The sequence below is a fragment of the Palaemon carinicauda genome, chromosome 29 (assembly GCF_036898095.1).
Source record: "Palaemon carinicauda isolate YSFRI2023 chromosome 29, ASM3689809v2, whole genome shotgun sequence".
Lineage (NCBI taxonomy): Eukaryota > Metazoa > Arthropoda > Malacostraca > Decapoda > Palaemonidae > Palaemon > Palaemon carinicauda.
In genome coordinates, this window is record NC_090753.1 from 78,217,041 (window position 1) to 78,239,672 (window position 22,632).

Below are 22,632 nucleotides of genomic sequence, written 5' to 3' on the forward strand. Positions count from 1 at the left end.
ATATTGTCTTCCCTGCCCTAGGACTAGTGTATCAACATAGGAGGCACACACTCTGTGTGTATAAATAAGATCTGTGAGTTCAAGTTCTATTGAATCCAACACAGCACCTCCAATGCTGTTTTTTTTTTTTTTTTTTTTTTTTCTCTCCTCCATTAAATGACAACACATCACCAACTGTGAACTGTTACTAACATTAAAGACAAAGCTCGACCTGGTGTTTGGTTCTTGCCCAGCAACCATATGATCAATCCAGAAGATATTTCTCGGTTAATGTCCCATTTCCTACCCAAGTCTTAGGAGGTGGGAGGGTCTTTGGAATCTCAGCACCTCAAAAATAATTTTCTTGCCATTTTTTGGCAAAGACTTGTTTTTATCTATTTTTAATAAATGATTAAATGACAATATTTTTATCCCATATTTGCAAGTAAAAACCACCTGGAAATTCTACTTTTGTACCTTTAGGATTTCAGAATTTTATATAACCAAAGTGTGTTCCAACTCCTATATGGACTTTAGGTATCATAGTGAAATCATTGATTACTCGACTTGTAGGTTGCAAGTTCAAGATGCCATCTCGGCTGTATAGATTTCACCAATGAACTTAGTCTTTTCTTCCCTTTTGAACTTTTGTATAGTCCCTAAGGTCTTCCTGCCAAGTCACCAGTAGTCATTTCCTGATCCTATTAGTCTTATATTTGGTGGAGACTAGCCTGGGGCACTAGTCATGTGTACATGTTCAGTTGTTAAGACACTGTTTCACAGTGCAGTCACCTGTCCCTTGTTACTGTCACTCACGAGGAATGTTAAAATCTGTAACATATTCGGGATGTAGCTCCGTGCTACCATCAGTCCAGGGATGATGGTAGAACGTAATGATTTTTTTTTTTTTTTAATTAATTGGAAGCTATTGAATTGTTATACTCGGATTATGGTGGTAGTAGGTCCTTGGGTTACAACGAACGTCTGTTCCTAAGAATTTATATCTAGAGTTTTTATTCAAGTTGGAACACATCTAAATACATTACTATGTGTAAGCACCGAAGTCACTCTTCAATGTTCATGTAGTAGGAAAGTCATAATTTAAGACATAAAAACACACTTTGACATGAAAACATAACTACTGTATGTCAAAAAATGCATGATAGAATTAAATGAAAAAAGAATACATTTTTCATGGGAACTATAATGTATCCATGAAATGTTAAGTCGAAACCATTGCAACCCTAGGACTTACTGTATAGAGAAAGAAGACTCTATGTTCATAGTGATTTGAAGTAAATATTGTTGGGCGAGACATGGGGTAAGCATCAGTTTTCAATCAATCGTCTGAAATTTGCAACCATACTGACAAAAATCATTGCTCCTATGTTTATAAAGTTAAAAGTATCAAGCTTAGTTTTGAATTTTGCGAGACAAGCACAAGTTGCTCGTGTAATAAACTAAAGACCTTAAACCTATCATTTTTTATCACCCATCTATTTGGCAAGTGAGGTGATTTAAACCGTGAGATACTTACTGTTCTTGGTTGATGTTGCCTTTTTTTTAGTCAACATATTCAGTGGTTCTGCTTTCATTAGTATTTGTGTCTATGTGCAGTTTATTGCGATTAAATTTATTTTTTTTTCAGCTTTTCATGTAGAAGTAGGTTGATAAACAAAATATATTAAATATAGAAATTTCCAAATATTCTTGATTAACAATATTCACAAACAAGAAAGATGTATATGGCATAGGTGATTTGAGAAAGGCCCTTATGTGCCATAGTAGAATAAAATACATTAACCGTTTTATTCCTTCACTTCTTGTGATAGGACTTTTACTGTTTATAAATTATTGCGAGTATTCTGTATGTTTATATTTATAAATTTTTCTTAGTTACTTTTGATTATCTTGTTTCTAATAATCTTGTTTGTTCTCTCAGATCGTCGAGTTGCTAATATGACTCCTGATCAGCTAGCAAATCTTTCTCGGTTAGAGGATGTAGAAGAAATGGCAGATGATCTTGCTCAACAATTTGGTGTAGTAACTGGTGATTACGACCACCGTAAATACAACGATGTTGATATTTTGTCCGGCCTCAATGATATTAATGAAAAAGATTATTCCATACAGTAAGTTTTTAGTTTAGTGATACAGTTTTTATATTTATTATATTGTATGATAGGACTGCTTTATTGTGTCAGCTTGCAATGATGATAAGTATCATCAGTAACTTGCCTTCTGCTTTAGGGTTTGTTTAGAGTTAATATGAATATTTTCTGGTTATTCTTTTGGAATGTGTACTTAAGAGTGACGGGCAAAATGCATTCTATTTAAACATTATAGGACAAACAGTGAAAGAGGACAGCCTGTCATTCGGACAGCAAAAGCTGAGAGAAGAGCTCAGTGCAGGGAGAACCAGATCGAAGAAGAAGAACAGCTCTCTCCAGCAGACAAAAGAAGAGCCGAAGCAGAGAAGAAAGCAGCATGGAGACAAGCTCGCCTTAAAAGTTTAGAAAACGTAAGACCAGGTTGTTGTCTTTGGCATCAACAAATTATCTTTTTCAGTAATGCTATTCTATATTTACAGTTATCATCATTGCTAAATTAATGTTCGATTCAGTATCAATTTATTCAGCTGGGCTTGTGGACAAAACTATGAAGCAATATTTGCAGGCCTATGCTTGTTTAATACTGAAGAATACTTTAGGCTATGCAAGTTCTCTTTAGACTTTGAGGGTTAGTCCCAAGGATTTTTTCCTAAGTGAGGATTGATCATTTATTTTGAGTAGCTTACTATAAAGGGACCTAAGTAAGGAAATGGATAAAAAGCAAAAGGTAGAAAACAATGGAATTAGAGAAAACTAGTTAGTTGCAAAGAACCTTTACTACTGGCTACAGTGTGCTTCACAAGGCACACTACAGATTATATTCTTACGTGTATTAACCCTGGATAGGTACGGTCCTCGGACACCCCTTTAAGGGTATACTCGGACGCGAACGACCCCGACGCCAAAAAAAATTCTTGAAAAATCAGTTTTTGCAGTAACCTCCTTTTTTCTTTTGCCAAAAAAAACTTCAATGAATGCTTAAAACAACTGTATAGATAAATACTACTCATCTGCAGAAAAACTATTTATTATAAATATTTTAAAAAATTAAGTAGAAAAAAAAAAAGACCTGACATAAAAATTCATAAAAAAAAAGTTTATACATATATACACAAATCCTTTTAGGAATTGATTCTTGAATGTTTAGGACACATCTTGATGTATTTTGGATGAAGTCAGACCCATGGAGGTGAAGATCTGAAATGAGAAAAAAAGGGTAACTTTTTTTGGCCAAAAATATTTGTCCAAATTTCATGAATTTTTTTGGGTACCCAAATGAAATAGGAAGTGGCTAATTTTTTTAGGGAATAAACATATGTTATCCTAAAATAGAAATATGTAAAAAAATCTTCATTATTTTGTAAATTACATTTATATCAGGGGCCATATCTAAAGGTAATTTTTTGAGTACTTAGAAATTCCGTAAAAAAATACATATATTTAATATATAATATGATATTTATGCAGGTAAAAATATACCAAAATATCACAAATTCTATAGGGAACAAGAATATATATAGATAGGGCAGCTTACGCTTCGGATATGTCCACAAAATGGCCGCCAACCACACTGACTCAGACTCCCTAATCTGCCACTTGAAATGTAGGAAGGGTATGTCAATTTCAAGGTGTTATTTACTAATCTAATTATTATTGGATATGCATAAAAATTGTATGGTGGGTTGCTGGATAATTGTCGATTATTTTACGAATATAAAATTAAAATTCTGACCCAAAAAAATTTTTTTGAAGGGAAATAAAATCGAAAAAAAAAATGTAAAACAATATTTTAGCTAAAAAAATTTGATGATATTCAATCAAAAAAAAAGTAAACAAAATTTTCCGACAAATAAACATCTAGAGGAATCATTACTCTGTGATAGTTCCTTAGTACATAGTAATTTTGAAAGAATTGGGAAAAAACGAAAAAATGGCAATCACCGGAAAATCGAACACATACCTATATATACGCCATATCTGGCTAAAAAAAAGATAGGCATGGGTAGCCAGATCATCTAGAAACACTTTCCAACACTATAAAAATATAAGTTTTGCGACACTACTTGCCAATTCATTACGGTAACATGACTAAGCAAAAAAATGCAAAACAAATAAAAACGGGCACTCGAGGAAAAATGGCTAACATTCTAATATACGGCATTTCAGAAAAAAAAAATTCAGCCACGTGCTAGTCAAACCATCAAGGCACATTTTCCGACAAATAAACATCTAAATGAATAATTACTCTGTGATAGTTCCTTAGTACGTAGTAATTTTGAAAGAAATGGGAAAAAACGAAAAAATGGCAATCACAGGAAAATCGAACACATACCTATATATACGCCATATCTGGCTAAAAAAAGAAGATAGGCATGGGTAGCCAGATCATCTAGAAACACTTTCCAACACTATAAAATTATAAGTTTTGCGACACTACTTGCCAATTCCTTACGGTAACATGACTAAGCAAAAAAATGCAAAACAAATAAAAAGGGGCACTCGTGGAAAAATGGCCATTCTAATATACGGCATTTCAGAAAAAAAAAATTTCAGCCACGTGCTAGGCAAACCATCAAGGCACATTTTCCGACAAATAAACATATAAATGAAATATTACTCTGTGATAGTTCCTTAGTACGTAGTAATTTTGAAAGAAATGGGAAAAAACGAAAAAATGGCAATCACAGGAAAATCGAACACATACTTATATATACGCCATATCTGGCTAAAAAAAAAATAGGCATGGGTAGCCAGATCATCTAAAAACACTTTCCAACACTATAAAAATATAAGTTTTGCGACACTACTTGCCAATTCCTTACGGTAACATGACTAAGCAAAAAAATGCAAAACAAATAATAAGGGGCACTCGCGGAAAAATGCCCAACATTCTAATATACGGCATCTCAGATAAAAAAAAAAGACATGCACGTGTTAGCCCAACCATCAAGGCACACTTTCTAACACATAAACATGAAAAAAAAATCAATAATATACGGCAATTCCTTACTACGTAGTAAATTTTTACAAATATTGAAAAAAAACAGAAATTGGCAACCGCAGTTAAATACCCAATATACCAATAACTACGTCGTATCTGACAAAAACAAAATCACGCATGGGTAGCCAGATCATCTAGACACACTTTCCAACACTAAAAAAGCAAAAGTTTTACGACACTATTTCGCAATATCTTACGGAAAAATGACTTGGCAAAAAAATGAAAAAAAAGGAAAAAGGGACACTCGCGGTAAAATGCCCGACATTCTAATATACGACATCTCAGATAAAAAAAAAGACATGCACGTGTTAGCCCAACCATCAAGGCACACTTTCTAACACATAAACATGAAAAAAAAATGAATAATATACGGCAATTCCTTACTACGTAGTAATTTTTACAAATATTGAAAAAAAAACAGAAATTGGTAACCGCAGTTAAATACCCAATATACCAATAACTACGTCGTATCTGACAAAAACAAAGTCATGCATGGGTAGCCAGATCATCTAGACACACTTTCCAACACTAAACAAGCAAAAGTTTTACGACACTATTTCGCAATATCTTACGGAAAAATGACTTGGCAAAAAAATGAAAAAAAATGAAAAAGGGGCACTCGCGGTAAAATGGTCCTCGTGGTGATGAACGACATTTTAACTAAAAAAAAAAACATGCACATGGTAGCCAAACAATCCACCAAGACTTTCCACAACTGATAACCTATACAAGTTGCACCATTCTACGACAATTTCATAATACGTAATAACTTTGATAATTATGCAAACTACCCTAGAAGGGTAAACTCGGACGCGAACGACCCCGACGCGTCTCAGAAATCGGGGAAGGAGTACAGCTACAGCAATGCACATCTGGACACTACTAGAGCGTGTAGGGGAGACACCTCCTGCAGGTCGATCACCCACAAATTCAGTCACGGGGGTGAGTCACGTGAGAAAAACCTGTTTTTTTTTGACGCTCGGGGTCGCAAACGACCCACCGTACCTATCCAGGGTTAAAGTAACTCCTTTTGTCATGCTTCAAGAAGATCAAATAATCTCTATTTATAGGACTAGAGTATTAGATGTAAAAGCTATGTAATTAATAAAGTAAAGTGGGAAGAGGATGTGTGCTTCAAAGTAAAAGCAACAGCAAAGCCTTTACAAAAGAGGAGGTTTGGGAAATTTTAATATGCAAATGTTCAGGATATTCTTAAAAAGGGACTATGACTTCTTTTTGAATAGATGTTTATATTTGCAAACTTGGATGTGCATCAATAATCTGTTAACTAGAACTATGAGTAACAAGTAAAGGGTTGATTTCACCTGAAACCTTTACTGAGTGGAGCGCTAGAACCAATAGACTGAACTTGAGAGCTCCGGTTTGAAATAGGGCTGGTTAGTTCAGAATTACTGCCGTTAACACAGACACTGAAGAAAAAGTCAGTATGGATTACGCAGGCCATTGGTTGATTTCCATTGACCACTAGTTAATCTCATTACTTTACTAGAGACCTACTTATTTGAAGGAAAGAAAACGTACATTTTTTTTAGTGTCAAGGATAAACGTCAATATAACAGATCTTCCAAAGAGAATGCATATGAACATCAGAGGAGGTTCATAGAAATAATAGTTGATTTCAACTGAATTAGCTTGCTTTGCTCTAATGATCCTTCCTCATTAAGAAAATTTTTATTAGCCTTTATGAGTCTGAAAATGTCTCAGCGAAGAAAGTTTTGAAAATATAGCAAAATGGGTAGGGAAACTAAAAAATAAGAGAGACTGGTTCTTCTTCTTCTTCTTCTTCTTCTTCTTCTTCTTTTTCTTTTACATCTTTTCCCACTTCTATGTGGGGTCGATGTTTCTGGTCAGCTTTCTCCATCTACCTCTGTCCCACACTTCATCACCGGTTAATCCCTTTGATCGAAGATCATCCTTGATACAGTCCATCCACCTTCGCTTTGGTCTCCCTCTCCTTCTTGTTCCCTGTACCTCCATTTCCATCACTCTCCTCCCAATATACTGTTCATCTCTTCTCATGACATGACCATACCACCTCAGTCTACTTTCTTGGATCTTATCTGATAGTTTTCTAACTCCTGTGGTACCCCTAATCACCTGATATAGCTAGAAAAATTAAAAGATAAAAAGAAAAATGAATGCATAGTTATGGTACTTTGTAACATAGAATAAGTTATTCCATCCATGTATAGTTGGTAAGGTCACGCTGATAATTTCAGTAATTGTACCATGATATTTATTTAATGATAATGGCTGGCACTGCTATAGTATTTGAGCTACATGTTGAATTATAAGTTAAAATTTGTATGTCCTCTTACAGGATGCTTTGCAAGCACAGTATGTGATAGAGAAATACAGCCAGTTGTCAGACACATCCAACGGTAAGTAGTCATATTTTTAATTTCCATTTTTTAATTATTGGTGAAACAAAATATTTCAGTTTGTTGTTTTATTGAAACAAAGGGTGATTGAATGGTATAATCAGAGTAGGATTAAATATGATTTATTAACAGCAAGATGATTCATTTAAAGGCATTGTCATTAATAAAAGAAATCAGTTGGTTAGCTTCATACCTGTCTGTTATACTGGAATGTTCCCGAACTCAACAAGGTCACAATCTTGAATATGCTATATTGGAAGTGTTCGTTTTACCCAACTTTTTTTATTTGTTTTAATCAATCTATCACATAAACATATACTGCTATTGAATTACCATTTGCATAGTCATATGCAGTATTTGACAGCAAAATTTAATTTAAGCAAAGAGGAATGCAAATTCAAAGAGAGGTGTGTCATGTTTGTAGAAAACATATTTCATCTTATTGAGCATTTTCATATATTTCAAGGCTGATGTTTTTGTTGTGTTCTTTGAAAGTATTGTATGCAGCTTTCACAATAAGATTTAGAGCCTTGTTCAGTTTATCTAACATTGCCCGTTAGTTGTGACACTACTGTCAAAATGTGTCTCTTTGATAGGTCTGTTTGCTAAAGATATTTAACTGTGTGTTTCCTAACCATAAATAGTGGTTTGATACTTGAGATCGTAATGTCATTTAAAGCTACATTTTAACAATGATTTAATTTGCTTTTCTTACAAGTTTAATCAATTGAAGTTTGGTAGAGTATTTAACTGAGCTGTACAGTATGTCTGGGATTTATATTCATCAGAAAAATACAGCAGTGCATTTGGAGTGTGTCAATTCTACATGTAGCTTGTCTTTATCATAACTTTCTAATATTTCTCACAAATACTGCACAATGGTTTTCTTGCTAAGATATTCAAGATGTCTTCTGTATATTTTGAAATTTTTCAAAACTCCCTTCCTGTCCAGTGATAATTTGGAAATGTCCTTCTATTTTGTGTCTTTCTTACTGTGAAATGTCTTACGTCTGAATGTTGTGTATGTCTGCCCCCTTCCAGAATCTAAAAATGACAACTCCTTAAATAACTACATCATCTTGGATCAAGAGAATAATATGCCCGTAAGTAATATAGTGCTTACTTGCGCTCAGAAATACAATGTAGTTGTTAGATGTAACAAGTAGTTTTACCTGCTTCTGTGTTGGCCATTTTGATGTTTTGAGTAGTGTTAGGATATACATTATCATGCCTGATTTTGATTCTAGAAATTTTAGTTGGTTGTGGCTTAAACATTTATTTTGTTTTATTGGCCAATGATAGAGCACCATTAACACAAAGAAGCATGATCCTTTAAAAGGATTCGTATTTTGTTTTTAACGATCATTTTAACAGCTTTTGTAATGTATTAAAATATGTATATACATTATAAACTAACCTGATTCATAAATTAAAAAATGGCTAATTTTCATGTTTTATACACAAATTGCAAGGAAACACCATGCTTTTTATGTCATAGTCCAGGGTTACTAACAAATTGGAATACCATGATAATTCTCTAACACGGGTATGCCTGATAATTTGGATATTCCTAAGGACTTCAAAGTTTATAGGTTAAGTAATATTTAGCTAAATGAAGTCTGCTACATTACATTTTGAAATCCCCAGAGACATTTAACATGCATGATTTCTTTTCAGTTGCATCTAATGTGAAAAGATATAATTTGTAACTTAATATTGTAAGCTAAGTTGTTAACATGCATTTATACTTCAGTAGTGTAATTTTCCTCATCTTGTTAATTACGAGATTTAAAATAATAACCCCAAAATACAATTACTGTATGTATAATGAAAAAGAAACTAGTGAATTCTTTGCTTGAAAAAATTTATAAGAAAACTGATTCCTTTTAAAGGCGCAAGAACTCCAAATACAAAAAATTTGAATAGGTCTCTTTCAGTGCGGTAAAATTCGCTTTCCACAGCTAATAGATGGTTCATCATCATTAAAGAATTCACTGATTACCCACAAACCACTCTACATTCTCTCCTGTAAGGGTGAGTGAGAACAAGTAGGCTTTGGAATCTTTGATACAATTTAACATTGCCTGATCTTTCCTTATATTTCAATGCATGATTTTTCCATGGATCTTGAAATTGAGGTTCTTATCAGTGTTGATTAGTTTTCTATCAGTGTGAATTTAGTAGTTTAATCAGCGGATAAGAGGTCATTAAATATATTTTCATTGTTTGGATTTTTGTGTGTGGTTTTGTTTGTGTTCAAGAAAATTCTAAGGTACAGAGTTTGTAAAATATTATTGTACAGACTTTTAAGATTTCAAGGTACACCCTTGATAAAATGTAAAGTTACTGTTAGGGTTCACCTAATCTCGCAAAGCAAAGATATCTAAATTTTAAGTCCTTCTTTGGTATAAACATATATTCATGTTTATGCTCATCATTCACCACTCTTTTCAAAATGCTATATCGATTATTATGATTCCAGTAAACTTTTATACTCTTTACACATCTTGCTTTTGCATATTTCCTTATTCAGGTCACTCTTCTAAGTATTTAAATTCTTCCTTGTTCTGATGAAATGTGCACCTATCTACTTCTTCCGCATCCTTTCAACATATCTTCCAGTTGAACTGTTTCCTCCCGCCTGTCATTCTTTGTAAGGGCTTGAAGATTATTCTGTTTTCTTCTGTGATTCTCCTTCGATCTTGATTCCAACACTGTTTTTCTCCTTATATACTCTTTCATTCTTGATTTTATGCTAAACTTTTATGTTACCCTTCTAGCTTGCCAGAGCTTTAAGCTGGCGAGTTCTTTTATTTTGTCTAGTATACAGTAATCCCCCACCATATCATAGTTCACCTATCGGTACTTTGTAGATTTATAAATACTTTATATGTAAGTCTATATTGCAGACTTCTTTATATTGCTGGTTTCTAAGAGCAGATAAGTTTCTTATTTTTCATGTTTTAATTAGTTTTCTTAATCATTGTTATTTTTGGCATTATACAAGCTTAAATTTATGAAGATAAAAAATATGGAAAATTTTAGATCTAATAAAAAGATAAACATTATAGATTTCTGGTCTACATGGTTTTCCAGCTATCGTTGGGTCCTTTGAATGTACCACCTGTGACAGCTGAAGGACTATATGAGTTTCTAGTATAACATTTTATTCAATCAATGATATAAAGCGTATGTTGGCTTTGAAGTATAAATATATTGTTCCCTATTTGGGACATCAAGGGAAATTAATTTGCTGATAAAGGTAGCCAAAGCTGCATCTCTGATGACAAGATCAAAGGTAATAAGTGTTCATTTAATATTATGAAAATATCAAAGAAAATGGGAAACAATATTCTGAATTAACACATTCATATCATTTAATATTATGAAAATGTCAAAGAAAATGGGAAACAATATTCTGAATTAACACATTCATATCATTTAATATTATGAAAATGTCAAAGAAAATGGGAAACAATATTCTGAATTAACACATTCATATCATTTAATATTATGAAAATATCAAAGAAAATGGGAAACATTATTCTGAATTAACACATTCATATCATTTAATATTATGAAAATATCAAAGAAAATCAGAAACATTATTCTTAATTAACACATTCATTCCATTGTTGGATGGAGCCATGCTTCATATGAAAAAGAATGCTACCTTTTGATTTTATTTCTAGGAGTTGGTCACACTGTACTGACTTTTGGATATAATGATATGATATTTGAATAAAAACCAAGTTGATGCTGGTTTAGTGCTTGGTTTAATCATATTTGTGTTGAAGTTAAGGTTATTCCCCCTCCCAGATAGGTATGGGATTCATCTTTTCAGTAGGGATACAAAGCTGCTAAAAGACTTAAGGTAGAAGTCAGAAGGCCAAAGTGGATTTTCTTAAGACTGGTTAAAGAGGTCTATGAAGGGTGAGAAGCCTAGTATCCAAAATTGTGCTGCAGAAGCCATTTTCTTCCCCATATCCTTGGTTGCCTTTTGGACTGGTAATATGGATTCTCCACAAAGTGCTTTCCAATGTATTTTTTTCGTTATCATCCTGAGACGTAAAACTTTCCGATAATGGTGGTGTAGAAATGGATAGTTTCCCTGCATCTGATTGGATTCAGTTACATGTTTGGAAGACTTAAAACAATCCTATATTACACATCTAATTACTTCCAAATCAGTCTTGTCTATTGCAAGCAATCTTTGTGTACGATGTCTTAGTCTACAGTTGTTATCAATGTCTAGAAATCTGATACAGGTTTTAGTTTGCAACCAATCCAATTGGTTGGAAGGAGTGAACAGAAGAAGCGTAAAGGAACTAGTTTTCTGTAATTGGAGAATTTTAGAATTGAAAGAACAGATGCTAGAAAACCTATCAAGACTGTCCTATTTTGAAAGCAATGAAGGATTAATTTGACTTGTTAGACATTGAGAGTTTCGCACAAATATTAGCTAACGAAATATAAGTCTAGAAAAGTGATTTTCGATATGATAATGTGATTCAGTGTCATGGTGCTTCTCCTAGCAGATTGCCTTCCATCAGAATTTTACACCTTTTCCAGTTTCAGTATAAATTTTGGTTTGATCAAACTTGCCCATACCAGTCGATAGGGTTATGGAAAGCAAGGTTTTACCATTCATATAATCACATTTGTATATTTTGAGTAAACATTTTATGATGAAGTTCAAACATCATATAAAACTGAATAAAACTGTGCTTGGTAAAACTTGAAACAGACTTTTACGCCTTCAGCTTCTACTGTGTTTAGAAAGTTCTGAGAATCTTAAGAAATGTTGACTCAAGTTTAGTTTTCCCAGTATGGAACCTCATTGACATCAAATATATGAGGGCAATTAACTTGGAGCTTTGTTTCTTTGAGGCATAAGAGGGCTATACTGTAGTTCTTCAAGTTAGTTGACATTAGTTGGCTACTTTGAATATCTCTGGTGTCCTTAAAGTTGACACTGATTGTCATTTGCGTTGTTATATAAAGCCAGTATTTCATTGAAAAGCAAAAATCCGCCGTTTTAATTTTTGGTTCTCATCATGTTTTAACGATTTCATTGTCATAATTGAAAACCACCAGGTTTTTTTTTTTTTTTTTTTTTCCACCAGAAATTAATCTCCGACCTATTTGATATTTTAGCTTAGACAATATCCAGCTTGTATAGTACAACTCTACCTCCTCATCCATTTATGATTTCAATATAGATTCCTCCTTCTCTCTTTCTGTATATGGATATTTTTTCCATTAACATGTTTTTGAATTTAAATAAGATATGGTTCAAGACTTTGGCGTGGCAAGCATTGGCAGTTGTTCAAGGGGAGAAGGAATGTTTTATTGTTTATATAACTGGTTTTACAGTATTTTATGAATATTAAGAAAAAAAAATTGTTGATATAGTACAGTACTAATTACTGTATAAGTTTTCCTGTGAACCTTATACTGATAGTTGTCAGTTTAGAATTTAATCGATTAAGAATTAATTACAGTAGAATTATTTTGTCTTATACATGTGTAATGTACTCTGTGGATTTCATGATGTATAGATGTAAGGGATAAAGTATATACAGTACTGTAGTTGGAAACTAGATTTTTCCACCTATTACATATATTAGTTATAATTCATTAGTCTTCATTAAAAATATGTGTAGGTTATTTTGATTTATAAATTAAGTATTATCCACATGTTTAAAATGTATTTTCTCAAGTAGATTATTTTAAAAGCTTGTGGTTCAAGAGACTTTAAAAAGAGGGATTAGTGCTGAAAATGTAATTTTTAATAATTTTACACATTTTGAGTAATCTATATTATCTTTCCTCTGTAATTGGGGTCAAGGTACTGAAATAGATACAACAACAAGGTACTGCAATACTGTAGTTACATTTGTTGTTGCTTCACAAATAAAATGTTTGTAACTCTTTGATAAGATAAAACATGCTTTGTCCTTTCACTTGATATTTCATATATTGTTTTTAGCTTATTTTATCTGAGATGAATAGTACTGTTTGATCATAGATAAATGAATATACAGTTGGCTAGATACTCGGCTAAAGTCTATAAAATTTGAAAGAAAAAATTTTTGAAGAAATTTTGTATTTTGAAATAATATTTTTCAGGCTTATTCGTGGCTATTCAATCTCATGTTGTTTACATTTGTTCCTGGGTGGATACGAACCCTCATCCTTTAATAGGAGTATGATTTCAGTGAAGCTCGAAACTTTTCTGTTAAGATTATAACTGTCGGTCGTTATGGGTTGGTAGAGAGGAAAGCCCCGCCCCCCTGCCTGCTCACTGCACTTTTGACTTGAGCTGTTGATTAGTGTAAAGTTATTGTTGGCCAACAAACTTGGCTTATTAATTGCTCTTTTCTGTGTGCCTGTTGATAGAAAAACTACAAGTAAGCCTGTGGTCTTGCCCTGGAATTTCCGGATGACATTGTCATGAGCAAGCCTAATGTGGATCCCTATTCTTTATTTCCAGCTTGCAGGGGGAATGACGGAAGTCTTTCCATTGTGAGGAATGTGGGGAGTGGTCAGGCTCCCAGTCTCAGGATTTGACAAGAAGAGGAAGAAGAAAATCAAGGGGTATTCTTCACCTTCTGGTTCTACTACTAAGGGGAAGAAATCTGGCATTTGATCCTTCTTGGCCGCCCTCCTCCTGGAGAAAATACAAAGAAAGAAGACAACGATAATTTAGCCTGGTGCAAGCCCACGGTGATGGTGGTATCTACTTGATATCTTTAATATGGTCAACTCAACAAACTTATCAGATGTCACTATTAGTGATGGAGGCCAAAGACACTATGGCTGTTTTTAGAACTAGAAAGGATCCCTTCCAGAGAGAGAGAGAGAAACTCCTTAAAGCTTTACAGTTATACAAAACAAAGTATTTGCTGTTGGAGCCTGCTTTATCTACTGCACCTGTGGAAGAAGCCCTTGCCTCTCCCCACTCAGGATTACCTTGTGTCCAACAGGAATAGCTGAACAACTATAAGTACCCATTCATTCTTTTGTGAGCTCTCCAATTGCTGGCGTTCATGATTTTGAATATTCTTCAGTTTACCCACTTATTCCTTGAGAGCGCTTAACTTGTAGCCTGCAAGCATCTGTACTTGCACACTACCTGGAAGTTGATTAGTCTTCTGTTTGCTCAAGCCCTCTGGCCAGAGAGTGCTCTCCTATTTGCAAACAAGTACAGTACGTTCTGCAGAACGTGGTCACTAGCTTCTTGGCACTATACCTTCTTACTTGGAACAGTCTTTAGCATGTAGACTCGCTTATTACGTTGAGTACTTACCTATTCGCCAACAATCTTCTCTGACAGCGCATCAATATACAAGAACCTGAACCCCTGAGAGCCCTCCCCTGACAACGAGCTCACGCACTCCTAGCAATTTACGACTTTCTGAGACCAAATGCTCATCAGTAAAGTGTTCACATTACTTATCCTGTGTAGATCAAGAGGAAATGCTTTTTAAACCCCCATTCCTTAGCAGACACAAATTTCTATGCGAGCAATTGCACACACTCTGCTTCAGATTTGTGAACTACTCATTATGAATGCTCACTTATACGCTCTCAGTTGGACAATTGTGCACATAATACGTGGTCACATTCCTTAATTAGGAACTCGCACCAATTTCTGCAGCTAATTCGATTTGCACTCATGGACAGTCTCCTCATAACTTAGGGTGCCATTCATACTCTCAAATTCTTTCTTCTGGTTTCAAGTGCTCTTCTCTGCTAGCAGAAAGCTGTAGACAAACGCTCTTCAGCACGCTCACGCTCCCCTAATGAAAAATCTTCAAAGAATATTTTTCCTACAAGGTATTTAAAAGAGGATATTCCTCAGGCTAGTCACAAGGAGTGGCGTACAATGAGAGACATACCTTAATCTAAAGAGTTATCACCAGAGGAGAAGGTTCCCACTGCATTTTTCTCCATCAGAAAAATAGAGATTTGTTGCTGTAATAATCTAAACCTTCGAGACTATTTCTAAATGAGATATCTCCAAGAGAACACCATAGAAGAGTATCACCATCAACTAGTAGACAATTCAAGGACTCAGTAGTCCGTAGGTCATCCCGGAGTTAGTGACTGTGTGAGCCCTTCAGAGGCACAAGGTTTTGCTTCGTCACCAAGGCGATCACAGAAACAAAGAAAACCTCTTGGTCTGGTAGACTAAATACTGAAGAAGTGGATCCACCTTAATTTGACCAGGTACAGTCCTAGGATTGGAAAGAAGCTCTAGATTTCATCGCCATTTCTCAGACCATGAAGAATCACCTTCTCCACTGAGAGGTGAAGATTCACCACAGGTATCAAACTGGCTACACTGACCCGAGCCCCACTTCAGCGGAGAGGATGGCATGGAATCAAATTCAGCTGTCTTGAGAGTATTTATTGGCTATTATTAGAGAGGTAAATCAAAGAAAGGGAAACAAGACAGTTATTGAAAAGTGTTTTAAAATACCACAAGTGGCCAAAACACCTTTGGAACTTCCTTGATAGGATCTAACCAATGTAGCAGTTAGCAATGCGAACCTACAAGTCTCCAGCAGAAGGAACTCACTTAGGACCAGCCACTTAAAATCCCAATTCCAGCATTCTTCAAGGCAAATTATAAAATCTTACCTCCAGCCCCATCCAGGCAAATACATTTTTATGTAATGGAAGACTCCTCTCCTTTGCCTCTATCAGTGGATGCAGCCATTTCCACACTCATGCCTGTAACCTTGATATAGCATTTGATAGTCTCAACTAACCACCTTTTTGGTTTTGGAATCATCAAACATAGGAGCTACAGCTATGGCTGGTCTTCAAGCAACATCGTGGCTGGACCAGTGGTAATGGATGGTGGTTATCTTTGCATCTTCTCAAGACCTGTTGGACCCTGACAAGAAGAAAGTTTACGGGCTCAGTTCTGCCCAGCGCAAAGGTAGTCGCCTTCCTGGCCCATCAATCCATGAACTGATGGACCAATTGGGTCCTGAAACAAAGATAACATAGCTGCAAAAAGCACAAGGGTCTAGTTTTAAGAAATGCCCCAATTAGTGATAATTCAGCCTTGTTCATAAATGAGAAATCGAGCCAAGACTTTTTTTATGAAAAAACAGCAATACCCATAACGAAAATGAGAATTGTCACGCCTTTAAAATTGGTGCTCAAGAAAGTAGTAGTCAGGGCAAGGTCGGCCAATAAAAATGTTAGTCTTCTACCAGGAGGTTGATTGATACCACCTAGCTGTTTCGCACCCAGTTCGGCTAACCGAGATGGGGAAAAGACAGTAGAGGGCTAGGTTCCGTGGGGAATGTAGTTCTCCCCTCAACTGCTACAAGAGGGGGGATGCCTCTCAAGCTGGTAGGTGAGATAATGTCAGTACCATGGAGCAGAGGAATGGGGCCTCCTTCCGTTCATTTGCTCTCACACTGACCCTGATGACGTTATCATCATATTCTGAAGAATCGGAAAAACTGCAGCCTACAAACAGAAGTCCAGAAGATGTTGGACAAAGACACTCATCATGTAGTCATGGACAGAATTCCAGGATTTTACTGTCAACTTTTTCAAGTACAGTAGACATGTCAACTAGAGGCTGGAGTTCAGTTATTGAATTCTGCTGTGAATGAGTTTTCCTCCAAACATCATTTAAAACGGAGACAGCGAAAACTTTAGGAACCCAATCGGCAAGGATGATTATATGCTGTTTCAATATCTGATAGATGCTAATTATTTCCAGATTCTGGTACATCAATCATCAAGGAAGTTCTCCTGATTCTTGCTCAGGGACAAGGTCTTCCAGTTAATGGTCTTGTTCTTTTATCTAGTGACTACCCCCAGATGTTCACTTTTGTATCGACTTGGGCACATCCCAACAGCATCTGGCTACTAAGGTATCTTGATGATTGAATAATCGTATCATCCTCCAGGAGGCAACTCCTACGACATCGTGACAGACTCTCATTTACCAGGATCAGAGGATCGTAGTAAATTTGGAAAAGTCTTTTCCTCAGATGATTGAGTAACCAGGCTCAAAAGGGTGGTATACCCTTTTTCAACCATCCAACAGCTTTCAGTTTGTCAATAGCAGCAAATTTTAAGCCACATATCATTGGAGAAACTCTTTCCCCATGGCCATTTACATCTCCTTAAGGTCGCTTCAGTGGTGTCTGAACACATACACAGGTCTAACAACCTAGTTTCTGTCCAACAGGAAGTAAGATCCAATCTGGATTGGTGCCTGAGGGACAAAAATCTCTTGAAATAATTTCCATTGGAATGTTCTACGCCATAGTCTCTGCTCTCACGGATGTATCGAAGGAAGGATGGGACATGCATGTAAGGGAACGTGACATTAAAGGCCTCTGGTCAAATGCAGAGAATAACCTTCATTTCAATATCCTAGAAATGAAGTCAGCCCCATTGGCACTATAGTCACTCCAACAGAGTTTGATAGGTCACTCGGTACCATTGATAAGCTATAATACTACAGTAGTGGCCTACATCAACAAATAAGGAGGTACTGCTTCTTAGAGCCTCTGCGACTTAGCAGCATTAGAGGTTCATAAATGGGCACAGAACAACACAGTGTAGCTGTGAACCAGGTACATTTCCAGCACAAGTAATTTGATAGTCGACAAACTAAGACATTGGGCAAGTCATTGGGTCAGACTAGTCCCTTCATCTTCAAATAAGAAGGAAGCTGTTGACTTTGGGGTTCCCCAACAATGGACATGTCCTGGACTGGACAAAGGTAAACAATAAGCTCCTAATGCATTATTCGCCGATACCAGATAAGGCAGCGGAGTTAGAGGACGCCTTCCAACAAAATGTGTACTACCTCAAATCTCAAGATGGTGTTGGGTACCCCCAAGTAGCTGCATGCAGAATGGCTCCAAGACAACTTCCCATGCAACAAGATCTGTGCCAAGCATACCTTGAGAGAGCACAGTTCCTGACATATCACTCTTTCAGCATCTCCTCAAAATGAGAGCTTTTTCATGAAATACTGTGCACTAGATGTCTTGATACCTCAGAGGATCATCCATGGCAATTTACGAGTCCAAATGGGCTATCAGCACTCTTGCTCATCATAATAATTAAGTGTTCATACATCCTGGGTTTTTAAATCAGCCAGTTTGGTTATAGGAATTTCTTCCCTTCTGAGGATGTCTCCTATTAAAGGACAAGGGTTTGTAACCAGGAAGGAACACATCAGTTTTTTTAAGTAATATGAATTTTTCCTAACTATACAAACTGGAGTCCTTTAAATTATACTACTTGTCTCATCCACCTTGCAAGTTCTAGGTCAAGTCACTTCTCAGTGAGCTGACAGGGAGCATGGCATCCCCAGCTATCCGCCAGTAACATGGACACTACGTTATAAATGTTATCAGATGAGTTTCCAGCTTCACTAATATCATAATCCTATTAAAGGACTCGGGGTTTGTATAGTTAGGAAAATACAAATTACTTTGCAAATTTGTGATTTTGAACACTTTTGTATAGGCTATTGTTACCATATATCTCAGTGTATAAATCAACCTTTCATCCCCAAATCGAGGATCGTCTTATATAAACAGTAACGAAATGCAAGCCTTAAAATCTTGTAGCTTATTGGTACAGGAAACAGGCTTAACTCGAGGCTAATGCTGACGGTAGCCTCGGTGCAGTAACTACCAATATGGATACTGTACAGTACATGTATTTAAAACAATCCACATTCAAATATGACACCAATAATGTAATAGAACTACCATTTCCTTAAAATTCCACAATAAAATGCTATTGATCCAAGAAAAAAGACTGTAGAAATGTAAACATCATGCAGCCATTTGTAAAACCTCTGAGCAGCTGATCGATAAGTTACGGAATGAAACATAAATGCATTCATACTAACCTTTTCTTTTTTTTTTTTTTCTTTTTTTTTACAGGTGTTAAGTAACAATCTTAGCATAACATCAAATTTTATTTTTTCACTAAAATAAAATAAGTACTGGTATTTAAAATCCTTCAAAATTACTACAATCATTAACAGATGCTAAAAGTTCAAGCAAATAAATAGTTTGTCAGCCATTTAGAAAATTTTGAATACTGATATATGAACCCGCCTTTGTCGACGTTCACATTATGATCGACAGTGTGCGGTGAAAGGAATCTATTTCGTCATTTTTTTACCGATTTACGTTAATAATACAGTACAGTACAGTATATATTTCATACGCTAAGTAGAACTACATTTGTAATAACTACCGATAGTTTTTAATTAATGCTGCTTTTTGTATGATATGGTAACTTTTACACTGCTGCTTAGACGAGTTGCATATTTTACCTTATATATTAGCTAAAATCATTGAAATTTACTCAAATTTTGGGTTTGACTTATCTGTGGGTCGCCTTATACACTGAGATATACAATAAGTTGTTGTACGAACTTTCAAAATCATTGTACTTTAAAATTTAAGGACTTTAAATATATGTTCTTATCAAAGAGAGACAAATTTTCAAGAGGAAGAGAATTAAAATGATAATTGTGAACTGCTTGAAGACTTAGAAAAAAAAATTTAAAGAACAAAATTAGTATTTTTTCCAAAAAAAAAAAATATCACTTAATGTCGAAAGACTTGCTTTATATAAAGTATAATAAAAAGAAAATACCTTTTACTTGATAAAATTTGCTAATTTATACAACAAAAAGTAAGTATTTTTCTCTCTAAAATTCACTTTTAAATTTTAATGCTTTACATATACCAATACAATATTGTTCTTTACTTTGGGAAGTAAAGTAATTGACATTTGTATTATTGCTGTTGTCAGTTATTTCTTGACATTTTATTTTTATACATGATGGATACTTTAAACTTTTAAGTTTTGATAAAATTAGTAGTTTAGGGCCTTTTCAGATCAAAATTGGTATTGAGATTACTAAGTATTTTAAATTCTGATAGGTAATAACAAGGGACATACATATGCATATATGATTACATTATATACATACTCGTACAGTACATTACATACATATATTGAGTATCCCATTTGTGTTTTATGCAAAATGTGCATTAAGGTGTCATATCATACTATCATACGGTTCTGTAGTTAGAAAAATTATCTTTTTTTTTTTTTCTTTTTTACGAAACTAACAAGGAAACTCCCATTTGTAAATTACTCATAATTTTCCAATGTATAGTATTTCAAATGGAGAAGAAAAAGAAATAAGAAAACAATAAAAATAGCTTTGATAAGCTGTCATATGAACATATGTTCCATTTGGTCTCCATTCACTAAATCATTTGTTGTAAAAAAAAGTTGTACACTTTATATCTAGATCAATCAATGGAGTTGGATATTCTGTTGCATTTAACAATAAAATTATTACTTTTTGTTACTCAAGCACACATTTTATAGTGGTAAACGTCCACCACCATTGAAGTTATCAGACTATCTCAGAAATTTGTAATCAGTAGGGATTCAAAAAGTACATTGGAACGTCAGGGAAACCTATTATAATAGATGCAAGCGCAAGTAGGTGTTGAAAGCTATGAAGATACAGATAATAAAATAGCATATTGAACAATGTCACTCTACCTTTTGGAAACTAGTAAATATACTGTAATTTACAAAGAGGAAAATGGGAAAACTTGAAATATAAAGGAGAAAATAATCAATTATGTGGTAAAATTTATTAGAGTATAATTAGACATCACAAAGTAAATCACAAACAAAACATTTTACCAATTTAGATGAATATTTCATCATACAAATTCAAGTTTGATGAGAGTAGAGCTAACCCACGATAGAAAAAAAATCTCAATATGCGATATAGTTTTTGAATACAAAGAAAATTGATTGATTAATCTGATAGCAATAAATCATAAATGATACCTTTATTTTCACAACTGGCAATTGACTTACCAAATATTTAGGCTTCATACAATTAGCTTGTATATGTTATCGATAAAATTAGCTTCATAAGTAAACCAAAGAAGTCTTTTCAAGCTTGTCCCACTTTTAACACAAGTCAAGATTTATGAAATATAACAAGATCTAAATGAGCTTTTAATCCAATAAAATTTAATGCTTTGGAATAACCTTGTGAGTTTTGTTTTGAGCTTTGTGGTTTGGTTGAACTAAGGAATAAAAATAAAAATGATCGATTTTCTCTGAATATGAAAACGTAAAATGCAACATTCCATTAATCAGTTTATATATGAGGCCATATATTAGTTTCATAAAAAAATTTACACATACAATATACATCTGTTTTCCTATTAATGACTTTAATTAGGTGGTTAAGTAATTAGATACATATAGTTACTAGAATGTGTACACATGCATTGTACACATATATATGTATATGTTATGTAAATACAAAAATCATTCACTAATTTATTGCTAGTATATTAATGGTAGTGTAGTTAATGAAAAGCACTGGAAATATGGCCCTGTTATCAGTACTAAAGATAACTTAAAATTAAGTATAAATTACCCTTTAATTAAATGTCACAGTATTTATTGAAGTTGATGTAGCTTGTGTAGTAGTTTGCTCAGCTATGTTACCTTGGGTCAGAGCCTCACTCGCAAATGGTCCAAACTGGTTGTGGTGCCTCAGCCAAGTGAGAAGACCAGGACTATTGCCGAACGTGATCGCGTCCTGTCTGAGAAAGTGATGCGCAAGACCGTTCCTGTTGTGGACCCCAGCACAGGGGAAGTGACTGTGCAGACCACGGAGACTGTTGAACGCATCATAGAGCGTGAGGTGACCTGAGAATAATTGGTACTTTAGCTCTTTTAAGGCATGGGGGAGATAGAATACTTTTACATTCAGTTTTCAGTAGGTAGATTTGATTAATGTTAAATCATTTAGTTGTTGCTTTTTTATGCTGTGTACAATTTTATGTAGTTGATTATTTTGTCTTAATGACAAGAGATTTTAATGTGGCAAGGATATTGGTTTTATGCCATATTAAATCACTTCCTTTTTCATAGTTTGGTTGAAAAGTGCATATGACAGGTTTATAGATTTGGATGACCATGTTCAGGAATTGTAAACTTTTGAGTAAGCTTATGCAACAAGAACTTTTGTATAGATACCTAAGAAACAAACTAGTCAATGAATAATGCTCGT

General features: G+C 34.6%; 1 protein-coding gene across 10 annotated transcripts in view; it reads left to right on the plus strand.

Moving 5' to 3' along the window:
* Positions 1-22,632, plus strand: part of LOC137622280 (protein lap4-like) — a 191,473-nt gene that overhangs the window by 153,017 nt on the left and 15,824 nt on the right. For 8 of the 10 annotated variants that reach the window (XM_068352827.1, XM_068352835.1, XM_068352837.1 and 5 more), the window contains 5 exons: positions 1,922-2,111; positions 2,326-2,500; positions 7,433-7,493; positions 8,535-8,596; positions 22,075-22,263. In XM_068352827.1, coding sequence (XP_068208928.1) covers positions 1,922-2,111; positions 2,326-2,500; positions 7,433-7,493; positions 8,535-8,596; positions 22,075-22,263 — 677 coding nt within the window. The remainder of the gene's footprint in view (positions 1-1,921; positions 2,112-2,325; positions 2,501-7,432; positions 7,494-8,534; positions 8,597-22,074; positions 22,264-22,632) is intronic. The other 2 variants (XM_068352834.1, XM_068352836.1) reach the window with 2 other exon arrangements.